The sequence below is a fragment of the Hyperolius riggenbachi genome, chromosome 6 (assembly GCF_040937935.1).
Source record: "Hyperolius riggenbachi isolate aHypRig1 chromosome 6, aHypRig1.pri, whole genome shotgun sequence".
Classification (NCBI taxonomy): Eukaryota; Metazoa; Chordata; class Amphibia; order Anura; family Hyperoliidae; genus Hyperolius; species Hyperolius riggenbachi.
In genome coordinates, this window is record NC_090651.1 from 95,793,528 (window position 1) to 95,821,053 (window position 27,526).

Below are 27,526 nucleotides of genomic sequence, written 5' to 3' on the forward strand. Positions count from 1 at the left end.
AATCTGAAAGCATTTTGTGGGGGAATCTGCCGCCAATCTGAATGCATTTTGTGGAGAAATCTGCCGCCAATCTGAATGCATTGTGTGGGGAAATCTGATTGCATTTTGTGGAGAAATCTGCCGCCAATCTGAATGCATTTTATGGGGAAATCTGCCGCCAATCTAACTGCATTTTTTGGGGAAATCTGCCGCCAATCTGATTGCATTTTGTGGGGAAATCTGCTGCCAATCTGATTGCATTTTGTGGGGAAATCTGCCACCAATCTGAATGCATTTTGTGGAGAAATCTGCCGCCAATCTGAATGCATTTTAAGGGGAAATCTGTCGCCAATCTAATTGCATTTGTGGGGAAATCTGCCACCAATCTGATTGCATTTTGTGGGGAAATCTGATTGCATTTTGTGGAGAAATCTGCCGCCAATCTGAAAGCATTTTGTGGAGAAATCTGCCGCCAATCTGAAAGCATTTTGTGGAGAAACCTGCCGCCAATCTGAAAGCATTTTGTGGGGGAATCTGCCGCCAATCTGAATGCATTTTGTGGAGAAATCTGCCGCCAATCTGAATGCATTGTGTGGGGAAATCTGATTGCATTTTGTGGAGAAATCTGCCGCCAATCTGAATGCATTTTATGGGGAAATCTGCCGCCAATCTAACTGCATTTTTTGGGGAAATCTGCCGCCAATCTGAATGCATTTTGTGAGGAAGTCTGCCACCAATTTGATTGCATTTTGTGGGGAAATCTGCCACCAATCTGAATGCATTTTGTGGGGAAATCTGCCACCAATCTGATTGCATTTTGTGGGGCAATCTGCCGCCAATCTGAATGCATTTTGTGGGGAAATGTGCCGCCAATCTGATTGCATTTTGTGGGGAAATCTTCCATCAATCTGATTGCATTTTGTGGGGAAATCTTCCATCAATCTGATTGCATTTTGTGGGGAAATCTGCAGTCAATCTGACTGGATTTTGTGGGGAAATCTGCCACCAATCTGAATGCATTTTGTGGGGAAATGTGCCACCAATCTGATTGAATTTTGTGGGGAAATCTGCCGCCAATCTGATTGCATTTTGTGGAGAAAGCTGCTGGCAATCTGAATGCATTTGTGGGGAAATTTGTCGCCAATCTGAATGCATTTTGTGGGGAAATCTGCCGCCAATTTGATTGCATTTTGTGGGGAAATCTGCCGCCAATCTGAATGCATTTTGTAGGGAAATCTGCCGCCAATCTGAATGCATTTTAAGAGGAAATCTGTCGCCAATCTAATTGCATTTTGTGGGGAAATCTGCCGCCAATCTGATTGCTTTTTGTGGGGAAATCTGATTGCATTTTGTGGAAAAATCTGCTGCCAATCTGATTGCATTTTGTGGAGAAATCTGCCACCAATCTCAAAGCATTTTGTGGGGAAATCTGCCGCCAATCTGAATGCATTTTGTGGGGAAATCTGCCGCCAATCTGATTGCATTTTGTGGAGAAATCTGCCGCCAATCTGAATGCATTGTGTGGGGAAATCTATTGCCAATTGTGAGGAAACGCGGAAAAGCCGCCGTCTCTCAAAGTGAGGCGGCTGTTTCCGCGTCCAGCAGGGCGTCACAACGCGGAAAAACCGCCGCATGCCGCTTAGGCAGAGCGGCGGAATCCGCATTGGGAACGGCGGAATCCGCATTGGGAACGGCGGAATCCGCATTGGAGGCGGCCCTGCAAGCGGTTCACAAGATACATTGCAAGACAGTACTGGTGTGGCTGGGACTGATAGTCCACCAAGATTCAGAGTGACACGCACGCGTGCACAGAGGCTGAGTTTAAATAACAGCCAGAAGTGAGTCAGCTGACCAGGAGGGTCAGCTGACATTTTCCACAACTCTCATTGGTCCAGCAATTAGGGAGGTCCTGGAAAGGTCCTTGTGTATATATACTGCTGGCTGTTCACTTGCTCTTTGTCTGGCGTGCGATCACATACGTGGGAGCACCCAGATCCGTAGTCAGATCCGCAAGTGTGCCGGGACCAGCTGGAGCTGTAATCCTACACTTAGCTAGATTCTGTTGATAGCTAAAGTACTAGTTTTATTGTGATTATCTGTTATGACCTTCTGCCTGCCTGCCTTGACTATCCCCTTGAACTCTGATCTTGTACCTCGATACTTCTGATACTCTGTTGCCGAACCCCGGCTCGTTCCTAGACTCCGCTTCTGCCTCCTGATTCTGTACCTCGATATATCTGATACCCCGTTGCCGAACCCTGCCTGTACTTAGACTCCGCCTTTGTCTTCTGATCTTGTACTGTATCTGTCCGTGTGTGTACTACCTGGCTTGTCCGACCTCGAGAACCGACCTTACTAATGGAGGCGGTTCCTCGTCCTGTCAGTGACACCTCCTCCTGAGTGTCACTTTCAGACCATCCTTCCTACTGTCAGTCTGACTCCTCCCGTCTTGGAGAGCTCAGGTCTGCTGAAGGAATCTGTGCAGTACTCCTTGCTGCACTGAGGCCTAGTCCTCTAAAGTGTTACTGTTACACCAAACACTACACTCTACTCAGGTGAACAGAGGTTAGCTAGTATATCGGATTATCGGTGATACTGCAGATCACTTATAATCTGGTATACATCTGTATTCCTAGTGATACTGCAGATCACCGGTAATCAGATCCTCTCTGTGCTTCACCGATCGTTACACCAATCTAATTTCATTTTGTGGGGAAATCTGCTGCCAATTTGATTGCATTTTGTGGGGAAATCTGCCGCCAATCTGAATGCATTTTGTAGGGAAATCTGCCGCCAATCTGAATGCATTTTAAGGGGAAATCTGTCGCCAATCTAATTGCATTTTTTGGGGAAATCTGACGCCAATCTGATTGCATTTTGGGGGGAAATCTGATTGCATTTTGTGGAGAAATCTGCCGCCAATCTGATTGCATTTTGTGGGGAAATCTGATTGCATTTTGTGGAGAAATCTGCCGCCAATCTCAAAGCATTTTGTGGGGAAATCTGCCGCCAATCTGAATGCATTTTGTGGGGAAATCTGCCGCCAATCTGATTGCATTTTGTGGAGAAATGTGTCGCCAATCTGAATGCATTGTGTGGGGAAATCTATGGCCAATCTAATTGCATTTTGTGGGGAAATCTGCCGCCAATCTGATTGCATTTTGTGGGGAAATCTGCCGCCAATCTGAATGCATTTTTGGGGGAAATCTGCCGCCAATCTGATTGCATTTTGTGGGGAAATCTGCCGCCAAACCGATTGCATTCTGTGGGGAAATCTGCCGCCAATCTGAATACATTTTGTGGGGAAGTCTGCTGCCAATCTGATTGCATTTTGTGGGGAAATCTGCCGCCAATCTGAATGCATTTTGTGGAGAAATCTGCCACCAATCTGTTTGCATTTTGTGGGGCAATCTGCCGCCAATCTAAATGCATATTGTGGGGAAATGTGTCGCCAATCTGATTGCATTTTGTGGGGAAATCTGCCGCCAATCTGAATGCATTTTGTGGGGAAATTTGCCGCCAATCTGATTGCATTTTGTGGAAAAAAACTGCTGGCAATCTGAAAGCATTTGTGGGGAAATTTGCCGCCAATTTGATTGCATTTTGTGGGGAATCTGCCGCCAATCTGAATGCATTTTGTGGGGAAATCTGCCGCCAATCTGAATGCATTTTAAGGGGAAATCTGTCGCCAATCTGAAAGCATTTTGTGGAGAAATCTGCCGCCAATCTGAATGCATTTTGTGGGGAAATCTGCCGCCAATCTGAATGCATTTTGTGGAGAAATCTGCCACCAATCTGAATGCATTGTGTGGGGAAATCTATTGCCAATCTAATTGCATTTTGTGGGGAAATCTGCCGCCAATCTGATTGCATGTTGTGGGGAAATCTGATTGCATTTTGTGGAGAAATCTGCCGCCAATCTGAATGCATTTTATGGGGAAATCTGCCGCCAATCTGACTGCATTTTTGGGGGAAATCTGCCACCAATCTGAATGCATTTTGTGAGGAAGTCTGCCACCAATTTGATTGCATTTTGTGGGGAAATTTGCCGCCAATCTGAATGCATTTTGTGGGGAAATCTGCCACCAATCTGATTGCATTTTGTGGGCAAATCTGCCGTCAATCTGAATGCATTTTGTGGGGAAATGTGCCGCCAATCTGATTGCATTTTGTGGGGAAATCTGCCGTCAATCTGATTGCATTTTGTGGGGAAATCTGCAGTCAATCTGATTGCATTTTGTGGGGAAATCTGCCACCAATCTGAATGCATTTTGTGGGGAAATGTGCCGCCAATCTGAATGCATTTTGTGGGGAAATGTGCCGCCAATCTGATTGCATTTTGTGGGGAAATGTGCCGCCAATCTGATTGCATTTTGTGGGGAAATCTGGCGCCAATCTGAATGCATTTTGTGGGGAAATCTGCTGCCAATCTGATTGCATTTTGTGGGGAAATCTGCCACCAATCTGAATGCATTTTGTGGGGAAATCTGCCGCCAATTTGATTGCATTTTGTGGGGAAATCTGCCGCCAATCTGAATGCATTTTGTGGGGAAATCTGCCGCCAATCTGAATGCATTTTAAGGGGAAATCTGTCGCCAATCTAATTGCATTTTGTGGGGAAATCTGATGCCAATCTGATTGCATTTTGTGGGTAAATCTGATTGCATTTTGTGGAGAAATCTGCCGCCAATCTGATTGCATTTTGTGGAGAAATCTGCCGCCAATCTCAAAGCATTTTGTGGGGAAATCTGCCGCCAATCTGAATGCATTTTGGGGGAAATCTGCCGCCAATCTGATTGCATTTTGTGGAGAAATCTGCCGCCAATCTGAATGCATTGTGTGGGGAAATCTATTGCCAATCTGATTGCATTTTGTGGGGAAATCTGCCGCCAATCTGATTGCATTTTGTGGGGAAATCTGCCGCCAATTTGATTGCATTTTGTGGGGAATCTGCCGCCAATCTGAATGCATTTTGTGGGGAAATCTGCCGCCAATCTGAATGCATTTTAAGGGGAAATCTGTCGCCAATCTGAAAGCATTTTGTGGAGAAATCTGCCGCCAATCTGAATGCATTTTGTGGGGAAATCTGCCGCCAATCTGAATGCATTTTGTGGAGAAATCTGCCACCAATCTGAATGCATTGTGTGGGGAAATCTATTGCCAATCTAATTGCATTTTGTGGGGAAATCTGCCGCCAATCTGATTGCATGTTGTGGGGAAATCTGATTGCATTTTGTGGAGAAATCTGCCGCCAATCTGAATGCATTTTATGGGGAAATCTGCCGCCAATCTGACTGCATTTTTGGGGGAAATCTGCCACCAATCTGAATGCATTTTGTGAGGAAGTCTGCCACCAATTTGATTGCATTTTGTGGGGAAATTTGCCGCCAATCTGAATGCATTTTGTGGGGAAATCTGCCACCAATCTGATTGCATTTTGTGGGCAAATCTGCCGTCAATCTGAATTCATTTTGTGGGGAAATGTGCCGCCAATCTGATTGCATTTTGTGGGGAAATCTGCCGTCAATCTGATTGCATTTTGTGGGGAAATCTGCAGTCAATCTGATTGCATTTTGTGGGGAAATCTGCCACCAATCTGAATGCATTTTGTGGGGAAATGTGCCGCCAATCTGAATGCATTTTGTGGGGAAATGTGCCGCCAATCTGATTGCATTTTGTGGGGAAATGTGCCGCCAATCTGATTGCATTTTGTGGGGAAATCTGGCGCCAATCTGAATGCATTTTGTGGGGAAATCTGCTGCCAATCTGATTGCATTTTGTGGGGAAATCTGCCACCAATCTGAATGCATTTTGTGGGGAAATCTGCCGCCAATTTGATTGCATTTTGTGGGGAAATCTGCCGCCAATCTGAATGCATTTTGTGGGGAAATCTGCCGCCAATCTGAATGCATTTTAAGGGGAAATCTGTCGCCAATCTAATTGCATTTTGTGGGGAAATCTGATGCCAATCTGATTGCATTTTGTGGGTAAATCTGATTGCATTTTGTGGAGAAATCTGCCGCCAATCTGATTGCATTTTGTGGAGAAATCTGCCGCCAATCTCAAAGCATTTTGTGGGGAAATCTGCCGCCAATCTGAATGCATTTTGGGGGAAATCTGCCGCCAATCTGATTGCATTTTGTGGAGAAATCTGCCGCCAATCTGAATGCATTGTGTGGGGAAATCTATTGCCAATCTGATTGCATTTTGTGGGGAAATCTGCCGCCAATCTGATTGCATTTTGTGGGGAAATCTGATTGCATTTTGTGGAGAAATCTGCCGCCAATCTGAATGCATTTTTGGGGGAAATCTGCCGCCAATCTGATTGCATTTTGTGGGGAAATCTGCCGCCAATCTGAATGCATTTTGTGGGGAAGTCTGCCACCAATCTATTTGCATTTTGTGAGGAAATCTGCCACCAATCTGAATGCATTTTGTGGAGAAATCTGCCACCAATCTGTTTGCATTTTGTGGGGCAATCTGCCGCCAATCTGAATACATTTTGTGGGGAAATCTGACGTCAATCTGATTGCATTTTGTGGGAAAATCTGCCGCCAATCTGAATACATTTTGTGGGTAAATGTGCCGCCAATCTGATTGCATTTTGTGGGGAAATCTGCCGTCAATCTGATTGCATTTTGTTCGGAAATCTGCAGTCAATCTGATTGCATTTTGTGGGGATATCTGCTGCAATCTGATTGCATTTTGTGGGGATATCTGCTACCAATGTGATTGCATTTTGTGGGGATATCTGCCGCCAATCTGATTGCATTTTGTGGGGATATCTGCCGCCAATCTGATTGAATTTTGTCGGGAAATCTGCTGTCATTTGACTACTTGATGAATTATCATGAGGCAGGTAACTACTTGATTATTTTATCTAAAATTTATCTGGTTAGACCTAATCTGTGTGAATAACACCACTACTTATTTTGTGTTGTTTTTTTAAGTCTGCCCATGACTCATCATGATCACGCCCATGTTCCAGTGCGTGGTGACACCTATTTATTTTTGCTGTGATGTGGACATATCCCTACTGGAGACTGTCCTCAGAAGTGCTTACAATCTATTCCCTACCATAATCATGCAAGAGTACATGTGTATGTGAGCCCAAAATAAGGGGGGGGGGAGTAGGAGGAGATGGGATCAGGGGCGGGGGGCACGCTGAAACTTTCTTGGTGGGCCCTTAGTGTTCCAGTCTGACCCTGCCTATGTCTGCTTCCATAATTATTAATATTATTTATTATTACTTAGTATTTATATAGCACTGACATCTTACGCAGCGCTGTACAGAGTATTTATGGTCTTGTCACTAACTGTCCCTTAGGAGGAGCTCACAATCTAGTGCCTACCATAGTCATATGTCTATGTATGTATCGTGTAGTATATGTATCGTAGTCTAGGGCCAATTTTTAGGGGGAAGCCAATTAACTTATCTGTATGTTTTGGGATGTGGGAGGAAACCAGAGTGCCCGGAGGAAACCCACACAGACACGGGGTGAACATACAAACTCCTTGCAGATGTTTACTTGCGCTGCAAGGCAAAAGAGCGCTAACCTCTATGCCACCGTGCTGCCCATGAAAGCAGGACGTAGACTTATCACAGGATTTGTATCTAGCTGTAACAAAGAGATGTTTTTCTTTGAAGGTTATCATGTTGTTTATCGTTTTGAGCAGAGAGGAAGCTCTGAATTCAGGTCCGCTTTAAACTGGATCCTAGCAGACTTAATATCACACTCACAGCAAGATTTTATTCTTGCGCTGCTCCTGCTTGCACACCCAGCATCCCCTCCTTCCCCTTCGCTCGGCAAATAAGCAAACTTTGATTTAGGCAGCTACTTTTTTAATAGATTATTGTTGAAGGCAATCTTTATATAAAATGTCTTTTTAAATAAAGATTATGGAAAATGCCTGGACTGTGGCTCTGACTATCCCTGCAGGGTATTGTGTGTCGCCGCATCTAGCTCTGTTATTCTGTTAAAAGACCTTCAATTAAAATAGTATATTGTCCACATAGCTTATCCGGTCATTGATTTTCTTGCAGCAGTCATTCATCAGGGTGTCGACATATAGAGGGAGAATCTATAAATAATATTACTTTCAGATACACATTATAATAATGTCTTCAATGGAATGTTCGCTGAAAACTTACACTACTTTCCTTTTAGAGGAGAGACTTTCCGTAATTGTTTTTGATCAGTTTCTTTATTTACTTTTAAAAGAGTTCCAATTTTCTAAATTAATCTTTTTTTTTTCCTTATCTTTTAAGCATTAGCATTAAAGGTCATCTACTGTCTGCATTTAATAACAAGAGGCTGCACTGTGTACCCGTTATGCATAATATGGTTCTGATTTACCAAGATATTTCCAAGTTCTTCAAACACCACCAGTGGGAATATCATCAAAAGCAATATGGCCCAGGTGAAGCAAAAGGACTTCTGTCTCCTAACAGCAGACTTTTCTAAAAACCAGACTGGCTTTACTGGATTACTTATAATCTTCCCACTGGAGATAATTAGAGAGCTCCAGAGATGCCTTAGTAAATCAGGACTAAAATGTGCTCCTTATTTTAAAAGACCACTGTAAAATTGAAAATACGCATGTATAAAAAGTACTATATTTTTTATCCTCTGTTGCAGTCACTTACAGTAACAATAACAATAATATTTGTATAGCGCTTTTCTCCCTGGGGACTCAAAGCGCTGTGACCTGCATTATACAGTCTCAAAGGCTCAGGAAAAGAGGTGGGTTTTTAGCATTTTCTTAAAGTAAACCTGTATAAAAAAAAATGCCCCTGAGGGGTACTCACCTCTGGAGGGGGAAGCCTCTGGACCCTAACGAGGCTTCCCCGTCCTCCTGCGTGCCTCCGTTAGCCTGCCGGGGTCCCACGAAGTGCGGCAATGTAAATATTTACCTTGCTGGGATCCAGTGCAGGCGCAGTAGCCGAACCCGATTGATCCACTCTACTGCGCTGGTGCGAGTCCTTTTGCGCCTGCGCAGTAGAGTGAATCCGTTCAGGTTCGGCTATTTCCGCCTTACCCGAAGGAAGAGCCGCTACTGCGCCTGCGCTGGATCCCGGCAAGGTAAATATATCAAGCCTTGTCCGGCTTGTCGGGGAGGACTGCAGTACGCTTTGGGGGAGCCAGCGCTGGATTGCCTGCAGCTATAGGGGAGGGAGAAGCCTCATTGGGACCCTGAGGCTTCCCCCTCCCGAGGTGAGTACCCCCCAGGGGATGTTTTTTTAGTACAGGTTTTCTTTAAAGCTGTCCAGAGAAGGAGCCTCTCGCACTGACTGTGGAAGCGAGTTCCATAGAGTAGGGGCTGCATAGGAAAAGGCCAGAGCACCAAATGTTAAGTGTATCCTGGGAATAACCAGATTCATCCTACTGGCAGAGCGGAGGGTGCATGGGGGGGCATAAAGTTCCAATAGATCCGCTATGTATTTGGGTCCCATGTGGTTTAGAGCCTTGAATGTCAGCAGGCAGATCTTAAATGTATTCTCCATTTTACTGGTAACCAGTGAAGAGTTTGCAGTACTGGGGTGATGTGTGAGCTGCGGGGGGTATTGGCTAGGAGTCTGGCTGCTGCATTCTGTACTAGTTGTAAGGGGCGCAGAACCTTATCTGGGGATCCGACGAACAGGGCATTGCAGTAGTCCAGGCGGGGCGATACAAATGCATGAACCAGGGCAGGTAGGTCTTCAGATGGGATAAGGTGCTTGATTCTCGCTATATATCTCAGATGGAAGTGCTGTAAGCAATAAAAATCTGATGTGACGGATTTTGGACTAGTCCATCTCCTCATGGGGGATTCAAAGTATTTCCTTATTTTTTACAAAAGCACTCCCTGGAAAGGATCTATACAAATATGCTGGTCAGCCTCTCTACTCACTTGCACACTATTTTGGCAGCTGACTGAGCAACTGCCTTTCAAGAAGTATTTTTGAAAATAAGGAAAATCCTGAGAATCCCCTATTAGGAGAAGGGCTAGTCCACATGCTGCCATATCTGACAAATGTTTACAATCTATTGTGACAGTGAAATAGGAAAAAATAAATGTATAGTGCATTTTACACTGGAACAAATATTCAATTTATACATATGCATGCACAAGTATTTTATTTTTTTCCCGCTATAGTGGTCCTTTAATATCAGCAGCAAGTTGTGGATATTTGTAGATGAGTAATCCGTCGGTGATGTCATGATGAGGGTATTGCCTACTTCCCCTCCAAGACACCCCAACTTACCATTTTGAAATAAACACACGGGCCCTTATTCAACTCACGTTCTCGCCCTTATTCAACTCACTTTCTCTCTTAAGTTTTCTCCTAGGTGATATTCTCCCAACTTATCAATAAAATTCCACCACAAAGAAAGAAAATACTCAGAATAATTTTGGCAGTGCTTTTTCACCTACTTTTGGTACTTCTTTTAATAGTGGAATGCTAAAAAGTTATTCGAAAAAAAGATGAAAAATTATCTGCAGGATACATTTTCGTAGACACGGTGAATTGAATAAGGGCCATGGACTGCGTAGGTGGAATTGAATGGCCAAAGAAGCCCTTTATTTAAACAATACATGTCAAAAATATATAAAACCATCAATATAAACATATGCAGATAAAGAATATCAACTAACCGAGGGAGAGGCTTCTAAAGGCAACCTACACGGTCAAAACAGCAGCACAACTTGAACAAAATCAACTCCAGGACAGGTTTGTGTGATTAACAAAACAGTCCTGCCTGTCGCCAATCACCACTTCACCAAAGAGAAATCCACACAGAGGCAGATCCTCTCACCACATGACCACTGACCGCTATCGGACCTGAGAAGCCTCTTCCACCCCAGACAACGAGGGGGGAACTTCACACCTCAAATACAGTCCTATATCTTCTTCCAGATCAAAGTTCCTAAGTTCCTAAACCACCATGCCACCGACGGTACTAATTAATTGCCCCACTGCCTTACTCATCCTGGCCTTGTTCACCTTAGGAGCTGAGCGGGTCAGCCACCAGGTCTGACAGGCTACAGTGTCAGACCAGACCAAAATAGTATTCAAAACACAGACTGAATCCACAAGGAATCCGACTTCATCTCTTGTGTAATATTCCTGGTGGATCTGCGATTTAAATCATTCCCTCCTGCATGAATAATCAAAATGTCAGAGGACCTGACTAACCTGGAGTATTTATGCAGCTCTGGTAACAAAGCATGCCCGGGATACCAATCCATCTGACACAGACCTCAGAAATGTTAATGTAAACCTGTGACTTTGATTAAAGTAAACCTGTAACAAAAAAAAAGAACCCCTGGAGGGGCACTTACCTTACCTCAGGAGGGGGAAGCCTCTGGATCCTATTGAGGTTCCACAACAAGCATGGCTCAGGCAGAAATAGCTGAGCCTGATCGGATCCGCTCTACTGTGAAGATGCAATGTGTTTGGGTATGGCTATTTCATTTTGAGTTAGAGCAAAAGCCACAAGTGCGCCTGCGGGACGGGGAAGCCTCATTAGGATCCAGAGGCTTCCCCTCTTGAGGGAGGTACCCCCTAGGGGCTCTTTTTTTAATTACAGGTGTTCTTTAAGGGGGAAAAATGGATACCAGTACTTACCTCAGGAGGGGGTAGCCTTTGAACCCTAAAGAGGCTTCCCTCAGCCTTGTACATCAGACCATTCCAGCACGTTCCAGCACTGGGACCTCTGAAGATTGCCCTTCCTGTGAGTGCGCCCTAGCACCGTCCTGCTCAGGAAATAGAGCAGTGACATGGATCCAATCTGGCCTGGTATTTTTTCTGAGGAAAGCCAAGCGAGAGGGTGCTACTAACCCTGCACAAGACTTTTTGTGGGTCCCAGCGCTGGAACAGGCCTGCGGATGAGGATGAGGGATGCCTTTTTAAGATCAAGAGGCTTCCCCCTCCTGAGGTAAGTACCTCCTAGGGGAACTTTTTTCACTACAGGTTCACTTTAAAGACTCTAGCTGCTAATAATCTTTGGAAGACAGAAAATATCTAATAGGTAGAAAGTGCTAAATGTTATCCTTCAATGACCAGTTCAATAATCTGAGTTCCTCTACCTTACAGTGAAAACACTAGTTTTACAAGCGGAAGCAGGAAAAACAAATCTGAAATCTATTTTCTCATTCTACTAAAAGGCTGGAAATGGGAGGACACCAAGAGGGTGTGGCAAGGCTTGTTTTCCAATGTCATCTTTCACCTGCTTGTCATGCTTGCTACCTCAGGGCCTGACCTAGGTAGGTCAATGACTGACTATCTCCTTTCAATAAGATCCAGGAGGATATGCAATTCCATTAGATGCAAGTGATTTATTGCGCTGGCAAGAAGTCTTATTTCCTTGCTAGAAAATACACCTATAGAGAATTGATGATGAGATAGGTTGGCTTTACCTGCACTCTGACATCATTTTTGCTTGATATGAAAGACTGCCAAACAGCAGCAAGGATACTGTATCTATATTACGATAAGGACAAGTATAGAGGGATATTTGCTATGAACAAATGTATTTCTTGTCTGTGTTATTGCTTGCGTGCCTTGAGGTGTACATTGTCTTTGCATTGATTGTAGGTCACTGGAGTTAGAGGATTGGTATTGTCCTTTGTATGTTAAGCCTCGTATGTACAGTGAATTGGTACCCTTAAGGATCATTGTCCGATTGTAAGGGGAATATTTCGAGGAACAAGCGAATTTACAGCTGCTGCTGCCTCATGATGTAGCTGTTCGATCGATTAAGGCGGATCAATGAACAATGAGCACGCACCAAGCCTACTGTGCTCATAATTACCCACCCTGCTTGATCTCACTTGCTTGTGCACCACCCCATCATTGCTCCTCCTCTCTCCACGGAGCAGTACAAGCTGTCCAGTTATACCCAGTGTGTACTGCCCAATGGAGAGGAGAGAAGCAATAACAAGGTGGCACTGAAGCAAGTAATGTCTGGCAAGGTAAACACAGCTAAGTCCCTAAAACCTGAAACAGACAGGGATTGCCTGATGCTGAAAATGTGTGTTTGCTGGTTGCTGGCCAAAAAAAGCACAAACCTCACCTTGTGCAGCAGAAACTACTTACCAATCCTCTGGGCACCATCGTCTACACTTCCTGTAGCTCTGAGCGGCTTTCTGACTTCCTCTGTGTACAGCTCCTGACATGTCACATGACCTGCTTTGAGTCAAGTGACACGCTAGGAGCCGTGCATGGATACCGGAAAGCAGAAGGGAGCTGCAGGATGCGTAGAAGATGGCGCCTAGAGGATCAGTAAGTATTTTACCCCAAACCCACAAAAGTTGTGTCCCTGTACACCCCCTCAGGCATGCTGGTTAGCTGGTTAGTTGAAACTTCAGGTTGCCTGAGTTCCAGATAAAGTGGACTTTGCTGTATGTACAAGAGCAATGGGCTCATTTGCAGTTCATTGTTCAGCCTTCCACTATGGTTGCTTGTAAAACTATGTCATGGAGCATCTGTACACATGCTACATTCTTGCAGGAGACAGCACTGAACGACTTTCTCAGCCAAGGGTTAACTAGTACATGTATATAATAGAGGCTTAAAGGACACCTGAAGTGAGAGGGATATGGAGGCTGCCATATTTATTTCCCTTTAAACAATGCCCATTGCCTGTCTTTCCTACTGATTATATGTCTCTAATACCTTTAGCCATGGACCCTGAACAAGCATGCAGATCAGATGTTTCTAAATGAAGTTTGACTGATTTGCCGCATGCTTGTTTCAGGTGTGTGATTCAGACACCACTTATGCCTGAAAAATCAGCAGGACTGTCAGGTAACTGGCATTGGTAAAAAGGAAATAAATATGGCAATCTCTGTATCCCTCTCAGTTCAGGTCTTCTTCAATCTGACTGAGCTTTCATTCTCAAGGTCTTGATAGCCCTGGAAGAAGGTGTTTGAGATCTTGAAAATCTTATGTACTGACTATTCAAGTGCTAATTTAGCTTGAGTTATCATGTTCTCAGCTATATCAAATTATGAAAACAAAGGACTTGCAAGTTATTTATTTGTCTAAGTTCCTGTCACAGGGACCCATCAATGGTGGCCATATCACTCTTCTTCACTATTGTAAGCATCATCACTTCAAAATAGTAACTATCACCAATACTGTCGATATTCTACTATCGCTTTACCTAACCTACCTCTTACACTACTCCTAACATTAACCCTTTTTCTACCTACTCCCTACACTAACCCTCCACCTAAGTAACTGTCCCTTCCTGCACATTAGCTCCTACCAGCTATAAATCCAGTGCCCAAAGTATATACTAGGCACCGCTATAGTTGCAATTAACATTGCATTTTATGGCAGCACCAAAATTACCAGGAACCGTATGGCGCTCAAATGACCTCCCTCGGACATAGGAAGCCTACCTTGTTTTGATGTCAGTTTACCTTGTTGCCTATCTCTCTACTGAATCCTTGTTCAGCATCTTTCACATACAGTGCTGCTTCACATCTAGCTGGAGAAAAAAAAAACCTACAAAATGTAAAATTCATGTGTACAGTTGCTTGTAAGATGTGCTCTTGTCCCAAAGTAAAATGCAATCAAAATTATTTTTTTTCCTATGTACCGTATTTTTTAGACCATAAGACATTCTGGACTATAAGACACATCTAGGTTTAGAGGGCAAACATCAGGGGGAAAAAAATAAATTTTATATATATATATATATATATATACGAAGCCAGATGCATCCATGATGCAGGGGCGTCTTATGAGGAGGAGACAGAACAAGCGTCTGCATGTCTGAATGGACGCTACTGTGCATGTCATGACTAATATTAGTCAAGCCCTGACGATGGACTAACATAGTGGCAAATAGGGGTAAGAAGAGGGCATGGCCTGAAAAAGGACATTAGTAACAAAAGCAGGTACTGCATTTCACTTGTTTGTTTTTTTGTTTTTGTTTTTGTCCTTTAAGGAAGCTCAGGCTGAGCTGTTTTAAAGGGGAACTGTAACAGCATCTTAAAGAGGAACTGTAACAGCAAAACGTCCCCTGGGGGGTACTCACCTCGGGTGGGGGAAGCCTCAGGATCCTAATGATGCTTCCCACGCCGTCCTCCGTCCCTCGGGGGTCTCGCGGCAGCCCTCCGTATTGCCGTGACGTAATATTTACCTTCCTGGCTCCTGCGCAGGCGCTCTGACGGCTGTCGGCTCCGAAGTAGGCGGAAATATCCGATCGCCGTCGGGTCCGCTGTACTGCGCAGGCGCAAGTCTCCGCCGCCTGCGCAGTAGAGCGGACCCGACGGAGATCGGGTATTTCCGTCTATTTCCGAGCCGAAAGCAGCCACAGCGGGGGCTGGAGCCAGCAAAGGTAAATATTGAAATTACAGTCGGGCCTGTCACCGGCTGTTCAGAGGGCTGCAGCGAGACCCCCGTGGGACGGAGGATGGCGTGGGAAGCCTCATTAGGATCCGGAGGCTTCCCCCACCCGAGGTGAGTACCCCCCAGGGGATCTTTTTGAAGTTACAGAGTCTCTTTAAGATTAAACAATGCCAGTTGCCTGGCATTCACCTTGAGACTCTGCCTCTAATACTATAAGTCACTGTCCCAGAATGAGCATGCAGATCAGATGTTTTGACACTGGTCTGATGCCACTGGCTGCATGCTTGCTGCAGGTGTGTGACTCAAACCGCTAAAGCCAAAAACTCAGCATGAAAGCCAGGCAACTGGCACTGCTTATAAGGGAATGAAGATGGCAGCCTCCATATACCTCTTACTTCGGGTTCCTATTTACAAGTGAGAGAGATTATCTAAATGCCACATTACCTGGCACCAGTATTCGGAATGTTACTTTAGCATTTTGAGTCCAGTTAGCCGGCCAGATTTCGAGTTGTCTGACCTTGTCTTACTATCGCCCTGATATGTATTGAAGAGGAAGGACGTCATAAAAGACAAAGAGTGAAAATTATGGAAATTCTTCTGGCCAATTATAAAGATGACCAGAATCAAATTCGATAAAACAATGACAAGGAATCAATTATTTTTATGTGAAACCTTCAGTAGGATGCACAAAACCCGGGGCCAGATCTTTCTAATCAATTACTCACTTTTATCAAGACAAAGCTACTTGTAGCTATTGATCTGCAGTAAAGTACACCCATTCATATTTTAAGTTTTGTCCTTGTAACTAGTGGGAAAACAATGAACTACAATTTTTGTTTTGCAATGAGACAAAAAGCAAAGACGTAGATTAGTTGAGTCACATGCAGCTTGCTATGCCAAGGCCACTCCACGCGTTAAGATATTTCGATTTGAAACGGTAGATAGAATGGATCTCATAAAATCACTCGAATATATTTCCGGCTTTGCACAGACTCAGGATGTTTTGCATTCTTCTTCATTGAATCACGAGATAGAGTAAGAGCTTGGGTGGCCACGTTGCAAAAATGATGGTTTCCACTTATTTCTCATTTTATGTACCATTTATACTCATGAATAAGCTAACATTCTAAGACCAAAGGTGTGGGGTAACAGTTGCTTACATATGAGTAGAGACCAATGGTTATGGTGGTTATGGTATGTTCCCCTACTTATGCAGAACAGAGCAGGGTCATCCACCAGGCAACCTAGGCAGGTGCCTGAGGCCTAGTGGGTGTCAAGGGGCCCACCTGCCACTTTCTCTGACCTCTCTCCACTTCAGCTTACCAAAAGGACCACAAAGGGGCACCAAATCTTCTACCTTGCCTAGGGCGCCATTTCATCTTAATCCATCTGATTCAAAGCCTGCATTACTTTTCTTTTACTTAATCCTGTGTCTCCCACTGGAGCAAAGGGCCTCAACAAATGTGTGCCACCGGTTTCTGTCTTGGGCGATTTTTTTCTATTGCATCCATGATTTCCCTGCCTTCTTTATTTCTTCCTCCACACTTCTTCTCCAAGTTGTCCTTGGTCTTCCTCTTTTTCAGCTGCCTGGAGGATTCCATTTTAAGGTTTTTTTCTTAATTGATCTATCCTTACGAAAAGTATGGCGAATCCGTCTCCACTTTTTGCGTTTGATCTGCAAGTCCACTTGTTGTTCTTGGGTTCTTTCCCACAACTCTTTATTTGATATTACATTTGGCCACCAGATGTTTATTATTCCTCAAATGCAGTGGTTTTGTAATCCCTGGGCATTAGATACTAGCAGATATAGAAATCGAGATGTCCATACACCAGAAACTTTCGTTTAGGATCTACGTTGCTGTTTAATCGCATCTCTTCAGTTTTCTTGCAGTTAATTATCAGACCCACCTTCCTGCTCTCCTCTAGTAGATGGGCTAACTTTGTTTCCATATGTTGGACATTTTTGGAAAGTAAGCAAACATCATCTGCAAAGTCGAGATCCTCTATATGTTGTGTCAGCCCCCATTGTAGTCCAGTTCTTTTTCCAAGGCATGCCTTCCTGTATTGGAAGCAAAGCCTACATTGGAAGCATGTATATGCTTCAGAGTATGCAATGACTGAATTTAGGTTACCCTTCCAGCTCCTGCAGCAATCCTGGTGATTGCCTACAGCTTCAAACTCTCTGCTAGAGCTTCAGGGCTATCAAGTGACCACAGTAAAGCCCTAGAGCTCTCTCTGGAAAACTCAAAGTTGCAGGAGAGACATGAGGACTGTTGCCGGAACAAGGAGAAGTAACTATAGTTACAGGCATGCTTCTACAGTATGCAGCATGTACACACTTCCAATGCATGGTCTGGACTAAGGGGAAACATTGGAGTGGGTTTTTCTGTGGGTCATGTGTATTTTGAGGCAAAAGTTAAAGGATGGGATTATCCACAGATGGGCGGATCCACAACTACATACAGTATTTATTTTAACTAGGGCTAAAAAAAGAAAACTGAAAATACATGTTATCCTTTTTTCCCCAACATCCTGCCCTATATCTTATGGAAAAACAAGTTTTGCCTTTTTGTGTGGGCTTCTTAGGAGCCCAAATTAAATTTCTTACCAGTACACTTAACTGCTACCAAATGAGGAGACTGCATTAGGAATGTATGCAGGGTCTTTTCATTTTGCTACAATCACCAGATCTATAGAAGCCAATCTATTGTTTTCAATTGCAAACTGTGCAAACTAAACATGGCGATGTATCGCTTATTATTAAAATCTTATCATGCAAAAATGAAAAGAAAAAACGAAAAACATGTTGAATACGGGTCCTCAGCAGAAAAGGCTTTTCACTCGGTTTTACACCTAGATAAATGCAGCTACACACACCACTCCAGATTATCAACATGGCTATATGGTTCACAGGGATAATGCTTTTGGCACCACCAGCAGCTTGGAAATGTGGTCCAGGATATGTACAAATGCTGCTAAAACCTTTATCTGCATTTTCACTAAAGAAAACATTATACAATTATAATGCTGTATTACAAGAGTTCGGAGCGTTTACTTAAGTGGTACCCCTCCCTTTCTCTGCTCTGTTGGAGATCTTGTGGCCAAGTGAGAAGATGCAACATCTATTCTTGGATTGTTCTATAGTGCAGCATAATTGGGATGAGCTCCTGCAAATTATTTTGCTTCATACCTCTGTGCCACAGGACCCTTGGATATGATTATTGGGAGAACCACTTCCTAAAACCAAGCCACATATTAGAAGTTGTTAAATCACTGTTTGACAGCTGCCAGATGCTTAATAGACATTTATAAAATAGAACATTCAATTGCTAATCTATCTGATAAATTGCACTTGTTTCAGAGAGTTAGGGCAAATTCCTCCTTATCTGGTTAGTGGACCTAGATCATAATGTACATTGTCTGTATCATTCTGCTTTAAAGGTAGCCATACACTAGTCGATTTGCCATCAGATTCGACCAACAGATTGATCCCTCTCTGATCGAATCTGATCAGAGAGGGATCGTATGGCTGCCTTTACTGCAAACAGATTGTGAACCGATTTCAGCCTGAAACCGTTCACAATCTGTGGTGGTGGTGGTGCTGCCGCCGCTCCCCCCGCCCACATACATTACTTGCTCCGGCCGGCGCGACTCCAGTCTCCAGGTCTCTGCTGTCTTCTCCGCTCTGGTCTGGTCTCAGGCTCCGGCATGCTTCACTTCTTCCTGCCCGGCAGGAAGTTTGAACAGTAGAGCGCCCTCTACTGTTTAAACTTCCTGCTGGGCTAGAAGAACTGAAGCATGCCGGACCCGGAGACCAGACCAGAGCGGAGACGGAGCAGCGGTGACTGGGGTGAGTCGCGCAGGCGGAGCAGGTAATGTATTGACTCTCTATTGCGTCAGTCATCGGCACTCGAACGCCGCTAGCGACGCGCTCCCTACCCGTGGGCGATCAACGGTAATTTCCCGCACTGGAGCGATCGACGGGATCGATCTATTTCAGGACGAAATAGGTCGAAATTTAGCATGGAGCATGAACGATGTGACAGCAGATTCGATCCCAGTGATCAAATCTGCTGTCGATCAGCGGGGAATCGGCCTAGTGTATGGACAGCTTAAGAGTATGGTATACCCACGACTCATGTAGTTTCTTTAGTAACTCCTCTCACTTTCTTTTACTTCTTTTTTTCTTCATTTCTTTTCAAACTACTTAAAAATACTTGAAAAATCTAGAATGTTGTTCTTTTGTTTATTGGTTTGGTACTGGGGCATAAAAAGGGATCCATGTCCCGTTTACATATATTGAGCAATGCTGTATGTTGTGGTGACTGCAGAGCCATCTTTGTGTGACTATTTGATGTTGATCTTTTTGATACTATTGCAGTCTGTACCATTCTTGTCCTACATTGCAGTTATGACTGTACTGTATCTCGCTGTGAGTTTTTCAATACAATTTAAATACCAAAAACAAAGAAAGACATTGCATTAGTGAACAAGGCTCTACTTTAAATCATCTAAATCAAAATAATTTATGACAGTGATTATAATTTAAAGATACCCTGTAAAGCAGAATTCCCTAAGCCTGTCCTCAGGGCCCACCAACAGTACATGTTGTGCAAGAAACTACAAACATTCAAAGCTGAGGTAACTTGTGTCTCAGCAGAGCTGATGATCTACCTCTATGGATTTCCACAAAACATGCACTGTTGGTGGGCCTTGAGGACAGGGCTGGAGAACACTGCATAGAGGATCCATACATATGAACCACTTATATATCAAGGAACATAAGTGTTTAATAAAAGTACAGAAGATACCTCTCCTGAGCATCTATTTCTCCTGTTTTTCTCCTGTTTCATTTATCCATGTGAAAATATTTTGTAAATCGTTCAAGCTTGCAGCGTTCCACATGATCACACCTCACCCCTTCTGGCTCATGGGATATGCTGTGTTCTCTCCTAAGTGAAAACACACAAGAAATGCTCACTTCCAGCCAGCAATCGCCATTTTATATGCTATATAGCTCGTCAGCCAATCAAGTGCAATAATATACACCCCGTGTCTGCAGTACCAAATCCAGCAGGAACTGCATAAGTTCACCAGCATTCAGGGGAGAGAGGCTTTGCTCTGACATTATCATAGATTATGTCACCAGCAGGGGGCACCACGTGCAAGTATACCTCTTACTTTGCCCCCCTCCCTATCTAACCACTTACCTGATACCGCATACTGGAAGCTGCAAAAAAGAAGCATGTGTGTTTTAAATTAGTTATTTTGCAGCTTCCAGTATGCGGTATCAGGTAAGTGGTTTGATAGGGAGGGGGGCAAAGTGAGAGGTATACTTGCACGTGGTGCCCCCTGCTGGTGACATAAACTATGATAATGTCAGAGCAAAGCCTCTCTCACCTGAATGTTGCTGAACCTATGCAATTCCTGCTAGATTTGGTACTGCAGACATGGGTGTATGTTATGGCTGACGAGCTGTTTTTCGACCATATACAATGGAGAATTGCTGGTTGGGAGTGCACATTTCTTGTGTGTTTTGCATTCAGCAAATAAAGAGGCAGGAAGAGTGAATCCCCTGGTGGTGGGTGCCTCGTGGCTCACCCGTATTCTCCCTCTTGGTGTTACACGGGGACCTTGGGGCTCCTTGTTGGTGGCAGAGCTCGGGCCCCCCGTCTGCCATGTGCACCAGTATGTGTGTTTTCTCTGCTACAGGGGCGTAGCAATAGGGGGTGCAGAGTAGCGACCGCATCGGGGCCCTTGGCCAGAGGGGCCCCAAATGGCCCTCCCTCAACTACAGTATTAGCTCTCTATTGGTCCTGTGCTCATAATAATCACTTCTATAGATACTTTGAATAGTGGTAATCATTAACAAACTGTTCCCCATTCCCTTCTAAGTTCTTGCACCTCTGACACTGTAGTTGACATTGGCAGGTTTTGGTGCTCTGTATCAGTTGTTATGTATAGAGTGCTTGGAGGGCCCCATTGTAAAACTTGCATCGGGGCCCACAGCTCTTTAGCTATGCCACTGCTCTCCTAAGTTCAGAGACCTGACAGCATGAGTCATCAGAAGCGAAGGATGAGAAGTTATCAGGTGGAAGTCAGTTAATTCAGCTGTGACTTGACTACTCAGTAGTGGATTTGAACAGTAGAGTTTTCAGATGACTGGAAAAAAAACAACATACATAACAGTAGATTCATCTTCAGGGAAGCAATGCAGGATCATTTTAAATAGTACCTAAAGGGAAAAAAGTGCAGTGTACCTAAGAGGTACTTATCTCAGGAGGGGGAACCCTTTGGATCCTAAGGACGCTTCCACCTTCCTCCTCAGCAGAGGGGATCCACTGCTGGGACACACGAAGATCTGCTTGTAAGGAGCCCTGTACAAGCACAGCATCAGTTTCCCCGCAGGCTCTGGCTGAAATAGCTGAGCCAGATCATATCCACTCTACTGCTCATGCCTGCATAGTAGAGTGTTATAATTTAAGTAGGCCTCAGTTATTTGGACTGAGTTTTAGGTAAAATACTTGTTTGCAGAGTATACCGTTAAATAGAGTTTCTCGTGATTCAGGCAGAAGCATCTCAGTGTCTGCTTGAAGCAGATGATACAAGCAGATACTGAGAAGATGTTCCTAGTCCAAGGTCTTAGGCCTACACTGCCCCAGACAAATGGACTACGGGAACAATCAACATAGGCCATATTTATAAAACATAACATTCCTGCAACTGGGACAAGGGGGCTCATAGAATATTAATTGAGTAGGTGTGTATCATGACATCACAAGGGATCTGAACCAATCATAGATGGTTCAGATGATGACATAGTTAACTCTTTCCTGGTCAGTATTAAGGTTCATGATTTGCCAACGGAGGGCACTCTTACTTTCACGCTCTCTATCTACTGACTGGAACCCTAATTACTTTCCTTTATTTATGTCATGTGATATAATGTATGCTGTATATAGGTAGTTAAATGTAACGTAGTATAGACAGAAGATGACCTGATTACCTTCAACAGGAAGGTGATCAAGAGCTTGTAATGCAACGGACTTACTACAGAAGAATTATGCTTTCTTAAAGGGACACTTAAGTCAAAAAAAAAAAAAGAGTTTTACTCACCTATGGCTTCCAATAGCCCCCTGCAGCTGTACGGTGCCCTCGCCGTCTCCCTCCGTTCCTCCTGGCCCCGCCAGCAGCCACTTCCTGTTTCGGTGACAGGAGCTGACAGGCTGGGGACTCGAGTGATTCTTCGCATTCCCAGACACATTAGCACCCTCTATGCTGCTATATGGTATATGATATATGCTATAGCAGCATAGATGGCGCTATTGTGGCCAGGAACGCGAAGAATCACTCGCGTCCCCAGCCTGTCAGCTCCTGTCACCGAAACAGGAAGTGGCTGCCGGCGGGGTCAGGAGCATCAGAGCGAGCCTACGTGGGCACCGGACAGCTGCAGCGGGCTATTGGAAGCCCCAGGCGAGTAAAACTCATTTTTTTTGTTTGACTTAAGTGTCCCTTTAAGATGTAACGAACTGTATCTGTATATCTGTTTACTGAATTTAAAAACTTGGAACTTTGAAGATGCCTAAGAAAGTCTATCTCCTATAATGCTTGTTGTGAGGAGAGTCGAGTCAGCTCACATTCTGTGAGGTGCACCTCAAGGGGGTGCTGGTGCCGGAGCAAAAGGTGATTTCTAACATAGAGCAGACCCGATCGGGCTTGGCTATTTCTGCCGGGACCCGAGGGAAAAACTGCTACTGTGCATGTGCACAGCAGGGTAAGTTATTGTTTTATTTGAGGGGGGAGGGGGGAGCTGGAAGCACTGGAACATCCTTTTACACAAATATAAAAGGATGGTTTCAAATGACAACACTTCCTGCCTGTAAATAAGGACTGTATTCCTTATAGTTTGGAGTTGTAATGGAAGTGAGAGGTGAATACCTTCTGTTCTAAAAAGAAGCTGCTAAACTTTTCAGCAATGCTTCCAACCTCTTCTCTACATACTGTATATTCAATTTATTTTATTTGTTCTCAAGGAAAATGTATGCAGAAGTAGGTAATCAACTTGATCAGGTGACTTATTTGTAAGTTCCTGAATGGCTGGTAACAGACTCAAGATGTATCTTCAGCTTGCTTCCCCTTTTACCGCACACCACCAATTCCTCCCACCCCCAACACAATAAAATACATTATGAAAGAGGTGTAAGCAAGAGTACAGTTTGTTCATGAATTACCATTAAGCAAAGCACATGTAGCACCAGCATAGCACCAATGGAGTGCTAACACAGCAACTCAAGGAGGGTGCAACATGGGGCCCTCTCTGGTCCAAGGGTGCCAGTGCAGTCACAAGCTATGTATCCCTTATTGCTACCTCAAATCATATGATGCAGTCTTTCATGGACTTAAAAAATCAGTCTCTTGTAGAATGAATCATCTGCTCTCAATAATATGTCTGATAATTTAGAACATGAAAGGTAAGCCTCCACCACACCCGATACAACTCCCCAGATTGATAGATCACCAAGATCTAGTCACGACTTGGGGCTATTACCCGGTCACCCCCGATTATATACGACCAATTTCAGTGCAATCCAGGCTCCCTTCCAATTATCAGGCAACAATGATCCAGGATTCTAATAGTGCTCATATAGCAATAATATTTTCAAATAACCTCTTCATTGCAAAATGAACTCAAACAAAAAACTTTCCATAGTGTAAAACCATAAAAGCTTTAATATACCATTACACTCATACGTAGATGTTAAAAGAAGACACAGAGTTTTTTGCGGCGCTCACCCCCATCTCAGTGGCCTCAGTTGGCTCCATGTAGTTCTTCCAGGTGCCTTAGGGTAGTGCTGTGGGGCGCACAGCTCTTCCCCATGCTGTCCTATGTTCAAGCTCCTGTAGTGTACATGTCGCCACTGAAATTGGTCGTATATGGTCGGGGGTGACCTGGTAATAACCCCAAGGTGTGACTAGACCTTGGTGGTCTTTCAATCTGGTGAGTACGTTTCATCCAGTGTGGTGGAGGCTTACCTGTCAAGCAATTATCGCCTATTAAGGGGAGTGGAGTGTCACTTAAACTGAACTGATTCTGCGTTTTTATAGCAGGGAGCGCACCCAATCTGCTGGAAGTTACTGTTTGCTACAGCATGAGGGGCTAGTGTGCACTGATATACCAGATATACAATTTTTAACCTGAAACAGAATTCAGATTAAGTGCAGTACAATAGTTGAGTTTCCCATGTTAAAAGTCTGTGCACTATTCTAAATAGTTGAAAGCACAGGCAATGAGGAAGACGCCACAAGAGAAAAATTGTAGAGGGACTTACCAATCTACGAGACATGGGGGTTTTGTCATCTCCAGGAAGGTGCTGCTCCAGTGCAAGGACGATACAGTTTGCAATGATCGTAGCAAGGATCATGTATTCAAATGGAGTAGGTGAAGAGTTAAGGAAAACAGTATACATTCAGAACATACAGATATATTACTTGAGTAGTCTAATAATACAAACATTTTTTGGGGGAACAAACAAGACAGCAACAAGACAGCAATTATTTATATTTGTTTAATCCTAAATGATTGTTCCAACCAAGGAAAAGTTAAAAAGTGTATGTATGTAGTTTAAAGAACAACTGAAGTGAGAAGAATATGGAGGCTACCATATTTATTTCCTTTTAAACTATACCTGTTGCCTGGCAGCCCTGCTGATTTACTAAGCTGTAGTAGTGTCTGATTAACTAGAGACAAGCATGCAGCTAATCTTGTCAGATCTGACAATAATGTCAGAAACACCTGATCTGCCGCATGCTTTTTCAGGGTCTATGGCTGAAAGTATTAGAGGCAGAGGATCAGCGGCCTAGCCAGGTAACTGGCATTGCTTAAAAAGAAATAAATATGGCAGCCTCTAAAGTGCTCAGGTGTCCTTTAAGACAAGTGTTGTCCAAATGATAAATCATGAGAACCAAAGCTTAAACACATACTGTCACATATAAGATATTGTAAAGTGCCTGAACAAACTAGCACACTTCTGTCCACTTAGCAGTCTATAATATTGATGTGTGGCTGAAAAGCAAACAGAAGTGCACTGGTGCATTCTGGCCATAATCTGAATCCCTACTCCTAAAGTTAAGCTAAATCAAATTGCTTCACAGACATGTCATCTATTAAAATAGATTGTTAAAACAGAAAGACGTTCACAAGGTGATACAGCGGACATCCATAAAACAGGGTTAGTAGAGAGACAGGTCTGAACCATGGAAAACACTGTAATCAGGAATACATATTTTTATAAAAAAAAGTTAGTACATTATGCTTCAATGTATTGCAGTGTGCACAAACTAAAATAGTCAAAATGGCTGTGTTCCTTGCCTGATAAAAGAATATTGAATATAATTCAAAGATTTAAAGAATAAATGTATAATTCTAATTGGGTCATGTCTCTTTAAAACCTTCTCTCCATGCAGGATGTTGAAATTCTCTGGGGAATGAGAAGAGTTTTGTTCATTATTGGGGATCTACATTTTTTGCTGAGGGGCCCAGTAATTTCCCAGGGGCCCAGTAATTTCTAGGCCTGTGAGCGCCTAGTATATGGCATTACGAGAAACAAAAGGAAGAGAGCATTGCCCTTGTCAGATAAAAAAATTACAGGAGTTGGAAGGAAGGGGCATATTCACTAAATTGTAGTAAAATTGCATTGCATGCGTAGTGTACCAAATATTACCAGTTCTTACACCGTTACATAACGTCTGCAATTACCGCAACCCACATTACCTAGGTAATATGTGTGCTGCAAAAATACAATGTCAACAAAAGTGAAACCCTTGTAAAGCGCTTTTCTCTAATAGGACTCACATTGCATGTAAGTAAGTAGTGTAGAGCAAGTAGCATAGTACATGATACTCTAGCAATGCAGGCATTACCTAGGTAATGCGGGTTGCGCTTATTGCGCAGCACATAATAATAATAATAATCTGAACATTTATATAGAGCTTTTCTTCTGTCGGTCTCAAAGCACTCAAGAGCTGCAGCAACTTGGACGTGCTCAAGAGGCCAACCTGCAGTGTTATGCTGGGAATACACAATGAGATTTTTCAGTTGATTTAATGTCCGATCTTATTTTTGATTGATTTTTTCCGATCAATTTTCTTATCTTTTCTTATCAATTTCCATTCACTTCGATGATAAATCAATTAGAAAAACGATCGAAAATAAGATTGGACATGTCGGAAATTATCTATCGAACCATGTATCTGCTGAAAATGTTATGGTGTAATCCCAGCATTAGGGAGTGTTGCCTTGAACTCCTTACTGAATAGGTACTCACCCAAGCCAGGATTCAAACCCTGGTCTCCCATGTCAAAGGCGGTGCCCTTAAACAGTACACTATGCAGCCACTATGCACATGCTATTTAACTAATATACGTGATGGTAAACTTATCAAAATGTATTAAATATGCTCCAAAATCAAGTAAGGCACTGAGTAAGCTGTATATCCAGATATGATAAATTCCAATTCATGGCTTGCAACAAATGTAAATGGAAAGATTTTTTGAAAAATAAGATTAGGGTACAAAAAGACTCATACTGCACTGGCATATTATTATAAAAATGTTTTGGTATATATCTTTCTATTCAAGTTTTCAAGAGTATATACAATAAGACATTTATAAAGCTGTAGAGTACCTCACGACAAAAATAGCATACACATAGTGAACAAGGTAGTCTTATTCTAATAGGTAGCACAAGCTAATGATTACCGGTGCTGATACAGAGGTAATAACTCTCCAGGGCACTGTTGCCCAAAACAATAGGCAATCACTTACTGAAACACTGTATGTCAAACCTTGCACAATCACATAACAAAGAACACCATAAAACCCTTAATGGGCAGCTAGCCCAGTCCCAAGTGATTCACTCCCAGTGACTATGCCTAGCTTATAACCAACAGGGACAAACCCAGGATTTTCAAGGGGAGGGGGGGGGGGATTCCTGAAAGGTTTCCTTCAGCCATGCACAATACAGTATAATAATATGGTAGGACATCATGCTGGGTACACATAATGCAATTTCCCGACCGATCGACAACAGGATCGATCAAGAGCAGTTTGGATACAGATAATAATGAGGACAGCCGATATTGCTAATGAAGCGGAAAGTGAAGCATTCACACAGCAGCCCCACAGGGTTGTGCTCATACCTGA

The 27,526-nt window shown here is 43.5% G+C and overlaps 1 protein-coding gene across 3 annotated transcripts in view; it reads right to left on the reverse strand.

The window, feature by feature from the left end:
• Positions 1–24,755, reverse strand: part of CACNA1E (calcium voltage-gated channel subunit alpha1 E) — a 396,969-nt gene extending 372,214 nt beyond the window's left edge. For all 3 annotated transcript variants that reach the window (XM_068239700.1, XM_068239701.1, XM_068239699.1), the window contains exon 1: positions 24,655–24,755. In XM_068239700.1, coding sequence (XP_068095801.1) covers positions 24,655–24,747 — 93 coding nt within the window. In that variant the 5' untranslated portion in view covers positions 24,748–24,755. The remainder of the gene's footprint in view (positions 1–24,654) is intronic.
• Between the last annotated feature and the right edge of the window lie 2,771 nt (positions 24,756–27,526).